General features: G+C 37.0%; 1 protein-coding gene across 1 annotated transcript in view; it reads right to left on the reverse strand.

Moving 5' to 3' along the window:
- Nucleotides 1-12919, reverse strand: part of BCL2 (BCL2 apoptosis regulator) — a 211940-nt gene extending 199021 nt beyond the window's left edge. The window contains exons 1-2 of the mRNA XM_051969912.1: nt 12098-12919; nt 10931-11866 (exon numbers count right to left, since the gene is read on the reverse strand). Of these exons, the coding sequence (XP_051825872.1) occupies nt 10931-11563 (633 nt within the window). The 5' untranslated portion in view covers nt 11564-11866; nt 12098-12919. The remainder of the gene's footprint in view (nt 1-10930; nt 11867-12097) is intronic.
- Between the last annotated feature and the right edge of the window lie 906 nt (nt 12920-13825).

Genomic DNA, 13825 nt, shown 5'->3' on the forward strand with positions numbered 1-13825 from the left:
TACTTTCTTTTCTAGTTACATATGTGCATATTTATGCATACAAGCACATATACATGTATATACACATATGTATGCATGTATACACATGCTTGCTGAATGAATTAATATAGATGTATAAGTAGTTAAATGGCATATTTGCTCATGATTTAAATTAGGAATTAATATAGGATATCTTTTTCTGACAGAATAGAAAAATATCTTAGGTCAGTAGATCACAGACAGAAGAAGACAAGAAAAGATAACCTTTAATACTCACATTTTTGGTTTTTGCTCTAGGCAGTTAATCTTATAAAGCATTTGCAGATTCTTCAATCTCTGTCACAGCTTTTTTATTTTTTTTTTTAACAGTTAGAGAAATGTAGTGATTAGGACTCCATAAAAAAGGAAAGATGAATTGGTCTCAATGGAAAAATCTTCCTTGAAAAATTAAAGTTCTTCTTGACACTGTGGTTTCTTATTGTTTTCAAGAGACATAATAAAGAGCGGAGTAAAGCTCAGTCATAAGCTTCTGACTCACTACATTGAAGCCCCAGAGAGTTTCATGAGCTGATTATTAACTAGAGATGTAGCATGGTTCTATCACTGGAATCTGAAGCTGAAGAAGAGACATAAATGGAAACATAGATTTTCCAAATAAGGAGCTTCCCCCAACCCCTCTCACTCAACAATTTAGGCACATGTTGCAAACGAAATGTGCCAGATGATGTCTATAATACAGGCAAATTCCATATTAGCTTACTTGGGGAAACAAAGAAGAGATCATCCAAGAAAATAACATAAGTAACACCTGTAATACCACTCTCATTTCCACACCAGCATACAAATGAGTAGCATTGTCCAATAAGTTTAAGAGACTTTTTCCAAGAAGACTGTCATTTACATCTTTATTTTAGTTAAGTCTGCATATTCAGATTTTAAAATTCAACATTTGTCTACCTGAAGAAAGATCATAACCTTTAAAGAGATTTTGCATTACAAGAAGAGACAAGTTCTGTGATTTCATTAGTAGAGGGCATTCCCAAGTGAAAAAACTCTTTCTATCAATAAAGCACAGCACCTTCATTATACTTTATGTTTTTTAAGAGTTACCCAAAATACTAAGAGGGCAGCTGGTGGCTCATTGGTTAGAGTTATTGGTTGGGAACTATGTACTAGAAAATAAAATATGTGTTTATTGATTGATTAGGCATTGACAAGTAACAGGAACTATTTCTAGAACATATATTGAGGCCAGATGATAGGCTAAAGATGGATATGGACCCAAATGTCTACACTGAAACTCAAATGGGGCAACCATTAGTTGCTTTTTTTTTTTTTTGTTAGTGCACATAAACTGCAAATTAAAAAAACCACATGAGTTAAGGATTTCAGTTATGTGGATGGATCTTTGTCAAAAAGTTCCATAAAGGTATTTAAATTTATAAAACCTTTTTTTAATCCAAAAGGAGAAATATTACCATTTGAGAATGTAATAGATGGTTAGATATGCAAGAAATTTTAAGAAAATTTTTATTGAATAAAACTCTCCAATAAAATCTAAGAGTGAATCCTTACAAATTGTCTTTTAGTAGGCTAGCTTCTGATAAATAGAGAAGTACTTTAGTCTTGAAGTGTCCATCTTTTTATTGTTGTTGTTAAAGAAAGAGATCCTGTTGTTAGTGAAACCTGTCATGAACATTTTCCCAAAATATAAACACATTATTCCATGAAATAGACAATTCTTTATACTGTTCTAATTATCCCCTCAGAACTTTGTTTCTATTTCAGTAAGAAAATTAATAGAATGTCCTAGATACTTTACATTGTACTTTATTAAAGTTTATTATATATACATTAATAGTGCTAGTTGGGAAAATATTTAATAAAATCTCCCTCCCTTTCAGTTCTCTTATTATACAGGTTAAATTAACTAAGTTACACTATTTTTAAAAAATTATCTACATTTTTCTTCCTTTCAATTCAAGCCACCTTAATAAAATTCTTTTTAAAAAATAGCCTTAAGCTTAAGCAAAATTATATACACACAATTACTGACAATAAAAACCCAACTTCTTTCTTTCTTCTCTATAAAATCCTACACCATACATACAGCTGTCTTAGCTAAGAAACCAGTTTTACACTGTTAGGATTGTTTCAAGAGGAAAAGGTCATCAAAATGTTAGCTGCATAAAAAATGTGCTATAGAAATCATTTTCATCATCATGACAACTTATTATAGTTATCCATTCCAAAGGCTAAGTAAAAATTTTATTTTGTAGCAAATTTCAGTATTTTTAAACACAGTGATCACTACCTTGCAACAGTAGGCAGACTTCTGGAGAAAGGCAGACTTGTATTAAAATACTCAGATAATCTGTGTATGCATAGACATAGAAAAAATGTAAAGGATCCTTCCAGTGTGAGTGACAGGACTGAAATAAGGTATGGAAGCAGAGATGTCCTTGAAAAAAAAACCTATTTATTATTAGCATCATATGACTTAAAACAAAGGTGTCTTGTGTTGCATTGATGATAAAAGATATGAGAGCACTGCCTTTTAGCCATGGACTAATGAGAAAAAAAAGGAAGAGAGAATAGTTGGGAAGGAAGTAACTGGTACACATTCTCAAAAACCTCCAAATTCTACTTGACCTACAGATGATAAAAAGTAAGCAGGCACACACACACACACACACACACACACACACACACACACACACACACACACACACACCTGAACAGAATAGCACTAAAAACAGCTCAGAAAGTAACACTGCCCAAAATGAAAGATTCTGAAGAATCATTGGTCACATAAGGTGACAGAGAACTAACTCTTGAGACACTCTGAGACAAAATATGTTACATAAAAACTGATACTGCCAGGGACAGAATTTCAGCAAAGCTCGCCTTTGGGGATGTCCCACAACAAGGGTTTCTTGTCATTATTGTTTTCAGTCTGGGTTGGAAACCAAAAAGAATGTTCAACTAAAACCACAATCCAAATGATTTATTCCACAAATTAAACTCAGCAGCTTCTATAAAAGACTTCCTCCAAGTGCCTTGTCTTGGTGGGGAGATATCTCTCAAACACCATGTCTGCAAATACTAAGCTCTAACAGGTAGTACAAAATTGAAAGGTTCTTAAGTTCTGACATGGACAAAAACAGTTATGGGGGAAACCAGTCTTACTAAATGATGAGAGATTCATCTCCAAAAAATAGGTTACTAAAAGAGAAATGTGGAGCACCATAATAACTGAGGAATCTCTATTAAGAAAGGGATAGATTGTGATATGGATTCATGGAAGAAGTATCTATATTAATGAAATCACAGGCCTTTTGAAATTTGGTTTGGTATGAAAATTCAATTGTTGCTGCTGTTGTTCAGTCATGATCAACTATTCATGACCCCATTTAGGGTTTCATTGGCAGATATTGGAGTGTTTTGCCATTCCCTTCTTCTAGATAATGAACTGAGGCAAACAGGGTAACACAGCTAGTATCTGAAGCTAAATTTTAACTCAGATCCTCCTGTATCAAGAGCTGGCACCTATCCTATGCAATATCCAATACACTATTTAGCTACCCTAAAATTAAATTTGAGAGCCTTTTATGGGTGGGTGATGAATGGATGTTGGTGGTGTAAGCATGGTAAAGTCTTACATGAAAATTACTTCCTAAAGGTTATTTTGACTAATTGAAGAAAAATTCCATTTTCCCCATCACATTGAGTCCATCTCTATGGCTAACTTATGGGAGCTTACTGACAAATGTGGCACTATATGAGCCTCAATCTGAAACATTAATAAATCAGCATCACTGAGATCTTAATCTCAATGGAAGCAGTATGCTATAGTGCAATGGAGTGAAGAAGACCCAGCTTCCAATCCTACCTTTAGGCACTTAATAGTTACCTCTGGGCAAGTCACTTAATTTTTGTGTTTCAGTTTCCTCATCTGTAAAATTAAGAGGTTAGATTTAATAGTCTTCTATTTTCCCTTCTGGCTCTAAATTTATAAGCCATTGAAATATTAGAGCTGATTATGTCTCAAAATGCAAATTGCCTAAAGCATCCACATAAAAGATAATGTGGTCTTTATTTTCTTTTTTGAGGAAGAAGTTTAAATTAAAAAGAAGAGTCAAACACTTCGAGGAGGGAAGCAGGAACTGTAACACTCCCCAGAGAAGGCTGAACTCATCATTAAAATGTAATTGTGAAAATATTTAACAAAATAAACATAAATATAATAGAAAATAGAAAATGTTAACATGTAGTTTTCTAAATCAACATGTGCCCAGGGATCCTTATATATGGTTAGAGGACCTTGTTTCTATTTGTTTGACATCACTGCTGCAAAAAGTTATTTCAATTCTGCACTTGCCCTGCATACATAGTATACATACATATATATATATATATATATATGTGTGTGTGTGTGTGTGTGTGTGTGTGTGTGTGTGTGTATATATGTGTGTGTGTGTGTGTGTGTGTGTATTTTTTTTTTTTCATGTCTACAAAGCACTTTTCTCATAATACTCCTTCAGGTAAGTAGTCCAAGAATTAGTGCATTCTTTCTACCAGAATATACTAAGTGGTTTTTATTTATTTGGCATATGTCCCAATTGACTTCAGTATGCTTACAAAAATTTTAAGCTTCTCATTTTTTAAACTGACAAATAAAACCAGATTGTTCATGACACTCAAAGTCTCTAGCAATGTTAAATGAAAACAGAGACAGAGCATTCATGTAGTATTTGCATAGGCCTCATATAACTGAATAATATGATTTTCCTGAAGACTAGGACATTTTTTGGCATGAGAGTTTTCACTCCTTCTATGGGTCATACAAAAACAAAACAAGTGGTAAAATGAAAATTCTCAAAATGAAATATTTTCTTTCTTCTTATGATAATAAGATCATATACTTAGAATCATAAGAGACCTTAGCAGCCAGCCCTGTTAGTTTGCCACTGTAGTAACTAAAAGTTGGAGAAGGGAAGCAATTTTTTTACTACCATAGAACTGGTAAATTGTACAAGATGGATTTGAACCTAGGATCTTTGGCACTAAATGCATCATTCTTGTCTTTGTATCATTTTGTCCCCCAAGGGTAAAGTGATCATTTATAGAGTACTTTTTCAAAAGCATTTTACAATATTCTCTTATTTAAACATTAAAATAGCTCTATATGTGAATACCACAGGAATCATTACTTTGATTTTACAAGAGAGGATGCTGAGAAACAAGGACATTAAGTAACCATTCATGGTTGACTAATTTGAACGTCTAGGAAGCAAAATTCAAACTCTGGTCTCTCCTGAGGTGCTACAATGGATGGATCACTAAACATAGAATCAGAAAAACCTGGTGTTTAAATCTAGATTCAGACATTACAAACTGGGTGGCACTGAGGCAGTCTATCTCAGTTTTTCTATCTGCAAAATGGGGATAATAATTGACATTAACCAACTAGGTTTTTTGAAAGGGGAAAAAAAGTGGTTATATTTATTTGTAAAGGACTTTGAAAATCTTAAAGTATTATAGCTTCATCTCAATTAATGCAAGAAAATAACAGAACAAGAGCATTCAGTTATTAAACTAATAAATCTAAATTCAATAATTATGTCTCCTAGATAGATTAAGAAACTGGGATGTCACAACTATATGTGAATAAAGTAAGTTACCTTAAAAAAGTTTAGTAAAACATCTGAATTTCAAATACAGTACATGTCTGGCAGAAAGAAAGAAACTTTATTTGTACACAAGAAAGATGGTGGATTGTTTTGTTTCTTTTTTTTTTTTTTAACACAGTCAACCTAGAGGAGCAGTGGTGCTGTGAAATCACCAATAATATATGCAATACATGTATAATCTATATCAGATTGCTTGTTTTGTGGAGAAGATAAAAGGGAAGGAGAAAAACTTTAAATTCAAAATCTTATAAAAATGAATATTGAAAACTATTTTGCATGTATTTGGAAAAAATAAAATACTATTTACAAAAAAAAATAATATATGCAGTTCCCACCCATCTGATTGGTGAATGGGCTTTCCATTCAAGAGGTAACAATGTAGGAGTTTGGGGTGGTTTTTTTTAAAACTGTGGCTTCTTTATTACCCGGGGTTTCTATGTAGCCTAGTAACATTTAAGCAATCTGAATTATATTAGTGCAATCCAAAATTACTAAAAAGTATAATAGGTTCTCACTAGAAAGCACAATAAAAATCTGGAGCTTGAGTGAAAACATGTTTTCAGTGATACAGCACAATGATAAACAAGAGATTCCAAAATTAAAGGGTAGTTATATTTACTATCTATAGAATCAATAAATTTTTTGTGAAGGTCCAAGCTTAAAGAGATTCTTCATATACATCAATTTAAAAAATTGTAGGAGCTTCAATTTTTTTATCTACACAAGGAATTATTAAAGAGTGTCATGTGATTTCTAACTGGCTAAAAGAATGTACTTTCCCAAGGAAAGTTCATCATTATTTTATTTAAAGCTTGATATTTTTGGGGCTATTTTTAATCCTAACATTTTGATGCCAAAATTGGTTCTAAGCAGCTGATGTTTAGCGGCTGGAAAATTGATGTTCCTTCACATATCATCTGGCACACTGGTTTGAGAACATTTTGACTATCCAGTTAATCAGATGCCTCAGTTGCTGTGAATTGCATTCAGTCTGGCCTAAGTACCGATCGCTGACCAAATAATTTGACTGGAACAATAAGGTCTTCAGATAACTAAATTTCCACTCTCAAAATCACAGCTTAGCAAAAACTATCTTCAAGGATAATTTGAGATTCTAAAAAAGAGACACTGTCACCTCAGCAAATAAATTGAATGGAAACAATAAGAACCTTATAGAATGAGCCTATTCTTTAATTAATATACTAACATAAGATATTGAGCTGAACAGCAGCTCATTTCTCAGTATCAGAGGTGTAACAGTTTGCACTGACCATGAGCTGCCCATATCAGTAACATGTAACTGGTAAGAGCTCCTTTGTCACTAAGTAGAGTCCCAGAGCCCCTGTAGCCATTTAAAAAATCAGACTCTGGCAGAATGATAAAATAATGGTTAACAGGGTCATTAAAAGAGCTAAACCATCTGACCATCACTGGGGCAATTCCTTTGAAATTTTAACACAAACAGAAATGTTAACTTACCTGAAATGGACCACTGGTGCCCATGCAAATTGCTTTGGTACCCTGGGAAACACAGATGGTTAGATAGGCCTAACTACCTTGAGAATGGCCTCTTTTTTTCTCTCTACTTCTAATTTACTTCTTCCCAGGATTAGACTACCCCAGAGGGCATTCAGGAATTTATCCAGGCACCTGAACTTTTGGGATACTTGTCAGGAGAGCAGGAAAGCCTATTAAAAAGTTCAGCCTCTCCCAACATCTCATTCCCTTCCACTTCTCTCCCAGTAACATAACCCCTCATAGAAAATCTAGCCAATAACCTTCTATTTTAGAAAAGTTCCTCACTTACTACTAACCCAGTATAGTCTAACCTTGCTTTGCTTTTCTCAGGATGTCACACAACACCTTATTCAGATTTAAGAATAAGCCACATATCAGGCTTCAACTCAATCTTTACTGTAGCTTTGATTTTGTCTATAAACGTTATGATGATCAGAGATTTAACATTCTATGCCAAATCCATGATTTCCCATATTTTGTCCTTTAGTTAAGTTCCCAGGGTTTAGAGTCTTTATTATATTTGTTCAATTTCAAAAAGTTACATTGTGTAAGAAATCTCACAGTAGAAGCTAACCTACTAATATAGCTGTTTAGAAACTGATTTAAATTCAGGGGAAAAGGTTACATTGTGTCTAAAGCAATAAAATGCCAAGGTTTAAGCTAATCCATTAATACAGCAGTTTAGAAACTGATTTAAGTCCTGGGAAAACTTCAGATTGAAAAGATCTTACGATTTGCTTTTTAAAGATATTATTCTAAGAAAATATTGTTTATTAATTACTTCAGATTTAGAATGCCCAGAGAGTATACAATCCAAGTCCCCCATTTTATGACTGAAACAACTGAGGTCTAGGAGTTATGTGACTTGCCCAAAATGACAAGACTGACTTAAGCAAATGACAAATTATTATTTCTTCAATGATACTAGAGTACTAAACTAAAAATACAAAGTGATAATGCAAATAAGTTGGAAATGATAAACAATACAAGCAACAATAAACAATCGAGTTGTATTTAGCTTATTCTTAAGTTTCAATAAGATGTATGATGACATCTTAAGAAAAAACAGAGCAAAGTTAGAGTGCTTTGGCTTAGCAGTAAATGAGGAATTTTTCTAAAAAGTCTGTTGGGTAGATTTTCTATGAGGGGTTATTTTATTGAGTGGGGGGGGGAGAAATTAAATGTTGGGAAAGGCTGCATTTACAATTGACTATTCTTGCTTAATACTTGAAATACTTTTAATAACTTAAATATTATTTAATTCTTTAAACAAAGATCCCTCATATCATATTTTTTTAATTCAGTAACTTCTACCACTTATCACTTCCATATATTGTGACATTTCCCAAGCAAATCCTTTAGTTTTCCTTGGAGTTGCCAATCTATTTTCTTCTAAAGCAAAATTTCTGCTTTAAGCCATTTGTAATTTTATTTTAGCTAACAAAATTTGGTCATAACTCGCCTTCACTATCTTGGGACTTCTCACTGTATGTGTGTCTTGACATCATAAATGTAGTCACTGTCAATCTTAAATACTTGCGGACCATGAAAATATGTGAAAACCTGATAGTTCTTTATTCCCCTTCTTGTTAAAAAAAAAAAAAAAAAAAAAAAGCTTTCATTAAATACAGATTCCCAAGCATATGATTTGACTGTCTTAGGATTTGGAACTAGTAAGAATATTAGAATCAAAGTTCTCATTTTACAGCACAGGGAATTGAGGCTTCAAGTGATGAAGATTTGCTCAAGGTCACAGAGAAGGGAAATAGCAGAATATGCTATAGATAAACTGCTAAGATAAATGTTATGACTTAGCAATTTTCTATATATATATATATATATATATATGTATATGTATATGTATATGTATATGTATATATATATGTATATATACACATATATATTCTTCTTACCACTTTTATCAATAAAGTATTTTATGGGTGCCAATTGTCATCTGGGCTTTCTTCCACTTGAAAAGAGGGTTTGACAGTATATCCTCAATGATTAGTAGTCTAGAGACCACAAATCCTAACAATAAATACTCTTCTGCATTAGCTGTGAAAAAATAAACCCAGCTTCTTGATATAAGATTTTAAATTAAAATACAGTTCAAGGGAAATTATGCTTTCAATGATAAACCTTCTGTTTTCATAACTGATAACTTTAAAAAAATATGCAGAAACATGTTGTATGATTCTTCCAAAAAGCCAGAGATTTAACTAAATGGGAGGTAGTTGAAATCTGTCCCGTATAGTTTTATTATGAGGGCATAATTATGCAAATATAGTTGATTTAATTTTAAAATATAGATCTGTATTATTATTTGTCCCATTTTCATTTTATGGTAGTCCTTCTCTCTTGTTACACAAATGATTAACATACTTTGCAATAAAATAATATGTCAAATGCTTTGCACAAATTATATGAGCATGTACATTTGTGCATTGTGGATGTGTATATAAAATTTCACTTTCAGCCACCTATTGACCTTTTTCTGTTATCAAGTTTTATAGAGCAATATTAATAGTTCTTCCAAGAATAAAATTGGAATGGAGAGGAAGCATCTTCTAAAGTGATCTTTCAGATTCCCAAAAACATGGAAAAGGAATTTTTTATTAAAACTCAGAACAAGAAGCTTTATTTGACTACCATAACTGAAATCTGGTTATAAAAGTTCTGTTCTTCAGATGTGCCCTGAGATTTCAGGTTGGATTTTAGTTTTGAATCTTATTCAAGTTTCAATGAAATGGTCAAGTTATTGTCAGCAAATTCTGGATTAGAATGTCAATTTGGAAACCCGGACAAAGCTTTTATTTAGCCTACCAGAGAAAGTATTTCATAGATTCTTTAAATCTGCCAATCACTGACTATGAGGGTCTATATGAAGAAATAACATTCCTTCTTTTATAGAGTAGTGGTCAGTTAAAAAGTCCACAAAAGGTACAGATATTATATGCTGAACAGAATCTAAAATTCTAAAAACAAAACAAAACAAAAACACAAAAACACACACACACAAAACAAAAACAAAAACACAAACACACACAAAAAAAACCCTTAGGTTAACCAGTTACACAAATAAAATGCAAATTATTTCACCATAAGAAACAAGTCACTAATATTCTGAAGTTCTTTCCTAAATACACTGTTATAATATGTCAACCTTCCTGGATATGGACAAGTTAAGAAATTATACATATCTCACAGTCCTGTTTGTTAACAGGTTTGAGTCAAAGGAACTTCTGGAATGTGAGCTTCCTGCTTTAAAAGTACCCTGAAGTTTGTTGTTGTTGTTGTTGTTGAAGTTGTTTTATTTTTCCAGGGGAAAAGGCATCTCATATTTTTTTCTCCTTGGGTTACACCAGTAAATGAGTATAGAAATTGAAGAAGGCATTCCCTGATTCTCTAATGGATTTTAATCCCCACAAAGTGATAGGTTGAGCCCCAAAGCCCTCATCAAAGATAACTTATCAGAAAACACCATAAGTTGGCAAATGCTCCTCGTGCAGCAAAACTCTGAAACCATGTTGATGGAAAAGGATCATCCAATAGGTGTGAAGGGGGGGGGGGAGAGAAGTAAAGGAAAACATAGGGAAAATTTCTCATCTCCCCTTGATGGGCTTAGCTGCCATCATCTTTAGCAAAGAGGAGTGATGGTACAGCAGGGACAGCATCCAGGTATAAGTCTGTGATACAGACTCACATTCACACTGAACAAGACATGCAGCCGAAACACCTACCCATCCTCCGTTATCCTGGATCCAGTTGTGCAGGTGCCGGTTCAGGTACTCAGTCATCCACAGGGCTATGCTGTCCACCAGAGGCGACATCTCCCGGTTGACGCTCTCCACACACATAACACCACCAAATTCAAAGAAGGCCACGATCCGCCCCCAGTTCACCCCATCCCTGAACAGCTCCTCCACTACTGTGGCAAAGCGTCCCCTAGCAGTAACAGGGGTCAGGTGCAGCTGACCTGACATTTCATCGAAGTCTCTCCGATACCTTCGAGAGAAATCATCTCCAGCTTGACGAAGAGTCAGGTGGACCACAGGTGGCACTGGACTGACAGCCGGTCCAGCATCAACAGTAGCAGCAGCAACAGCAGGAGGAGGAGGCAAAGGTGAGTTTCTAGCAGCAGCAGTAGTAGAAGTGGCCAAGTCCTGGGGTGCAGCAGGCAGAGGTGTATGTCTTGGCTGGGTAGAGAAGATCCCAACAGCAGGGGCAGAAGCAACAACAGGAGGAAGACTTGGAGAGGCTGGTGTCCTCAGATCTCCAGCATCCCACTCATACCCTCTCTGTGATAGCTTATAATGAATGTATTTCATCACTATTTCCCGGTTATCATACCCTCTTCTTCCAGGGTGAGCCATTATTCCCAAAGGAGGGAGCAGTGAACACCAAGGAGAGCAGCCAAATGGTGACAACACCCACCTCTTATTCCCTCTCCCACCCCACACCTGGCAAAATACAGAACAATAATTATAATCCAGTTATTTTATTGGATGTGCTTTTCATTTCTTGACTTTAGGGGAGTCTTGTCTCTGAATTTATTCTTCCTGGTGTTTTCCCCTTGGCATGAGATGCACAGTATTTTATTATTTTAATTCCTTTTGAATCTTTTTATTTCAATGAGGCACGCTATTTAGTTAGTTTATTCTATTTCCTCGGCGATGCTGAAAGGTTAAAAAAAAAAAAAAAAACTCACACCGAGTCAAAATCAGGTGCATTTTCTTCTATATACTCTAGGTGAATGTCGTTCCTAACTACCATTTCTGCTACTTATTATACAACTTATAAGAATTTACTAGTCTTGGAACCAAACATAGTCTAATGCACTTTTATGTAAAACCTAAAAGGTCTATTAAAAGTTACATAAAGTAATTTTTCCTCTGCAAAGAACTTACTTGTATTCTAAGTACTGTACGCTCCTCTGTCAAGTTTCCTTTTTGTGAAAACAGAACAAGCTCATAAGGGGGAAAATCCCACAAATCTTCAGGACTTTCAAGTTATATTTGCTTTGAAACTTCCAAATGAATCAGGAGTTGGAAAAAATTAGGATTTCCAAATTAATTCCCAGACTTCTGTTCCAGACATCTCCAGAGAAATGTCAAACCCTAGAAACCCCAATCGGAGAATCCAGAAGCAAAAATGAGGGGGGAAAAAGAAAGAAAGAAAAAGGCAGTGGCGGCGGCGGCGGCGGCAGCAGATGAATTACAATTTTCAATCCAGTATTTTGCAGAAGTCCTGTGGTTTTCCCTGTGCAATTTACACACGCACACACGCGCGCGTACAGGCATTGATCTCTATTCCAATAACTGCTTCACGTCTCCATTTAAAAGAGAGGAGAGGAGGAGGGAAAAAAAGATGGAAGAGCAAAAAAAAAAAAATCTCCTTTTGATTAAACTCCGGACAGAAAAGACATTTTCCAAAAAGCTGCTTGGTAAATGAAGGCAGAAAGCGTACACACTCCACCGTGTGCTCCACGAGAGGAGACCTCGCTGTGTGTGGTGGTGCTGGTGAAGGGGTGGGGGTAAAGCCGTGAGGGGAGGGTTTTATTTTTCCCTCCTTTCCTAAAAAGGATGACTGCTACGAAGTTCTCCCCTCTAAACCCCCTCTTCCGCTGTACCCCACCGGGGCATCCTCCGCTGCCGCACACCCTTTCTCCTCTTCCACCACCTCCACCTCCACCACCAGCACCGGCACCTCCCCCCTCCTCGCCTCCTCCTCCTCGACTCCTCTACCACCTCCACCCCTGTGCAACGAAGTCAGGGCTGGGGTGACTGAGTCGGCTCTGTGCGCCACCGGCGGGGAGGTCCTGGCGGCTAATGCACATTCACTTGTAGCAGCAGCGGCGGCAACGGCGGCAGCGGCGGCGGCAGCAGAGGCAGCAGCAGCAGCGGCAGCGGCAGCAGCGCCACAGGGAGAGTTCAGTGCAGCTGCAGCGGGGCAGACAGAGAGGGATGGAGAGGGGGGGCCGGGAGGGCGGGGGTGGAAGGAGAAGAGAACTGGGGGAAGGAGGCGGGGATATATTCTGGCCTCTTACTTCATTCTCCTCACTAACCAACTGGTTTCCTGTGGGGGCTACGTCACTGTTCATTCAAAAAAAAGAAGAAAGAAACCCTCCTCCTCCTCCGACCCTCCTCCCTCCACTCCTCCAGCTTCCCCTTCCCCAATTAAAGGGACAGCGACGAAACTAGGATCTGAGAGCCCAGCGTCCTTGAGAGAGGGTGGGGTGGAGATGCCAGCCGCGTGTGCATCGAGAGGGGCGGGGCAGGGGGAAGGTGTGGCCGTGTCATATCCACCCCCCCACCCCTGGGGCCATCCCTGTCCCATTCTCTCCCTCCCAATCCCAACCAGGCGCGGTGGGTTGAGCTAAAGAAAGGGGCCGAGTCCGAGGGGGAGGGGGCCCGGGGTGAGCGGAGAGCACGCCCGCCCAGGGTTTGCTGATGGGTGGCACGGTTAGGGGGTGAGGGGGTTGCCGCCCCCTCGGAGCTGAGTGCAAACCGCCCCCCAGCCTTGCCCAGCCAGGCTCCGACTCTATCTCGTTCCCTTTCGCTGCTGGCGCGCCGGGCCTGGCCCCGGAAGCCCGACGGGTCCATTGAGGACCGGGAAGAGGCAACCGCGCGGACGGC

The sequence above is a fragment of the Antechinus flavipes genome, chromosome 1 (assembly GCF_016432865.1).
Source record: "Antechinus flavipes isolate AdamAnt ecotype Samford, QLD, Australia chromosome 1, AdamAnt_v2, whole genome shotgun sequence".
Taxonomy (NCBI): domain Eukaryota; kingdom Metazoa; phylum Chordata; class Mammalia; order Dasyuromorphia; family Dasyuridae; genus Antechinus; species Antechinus flavipes.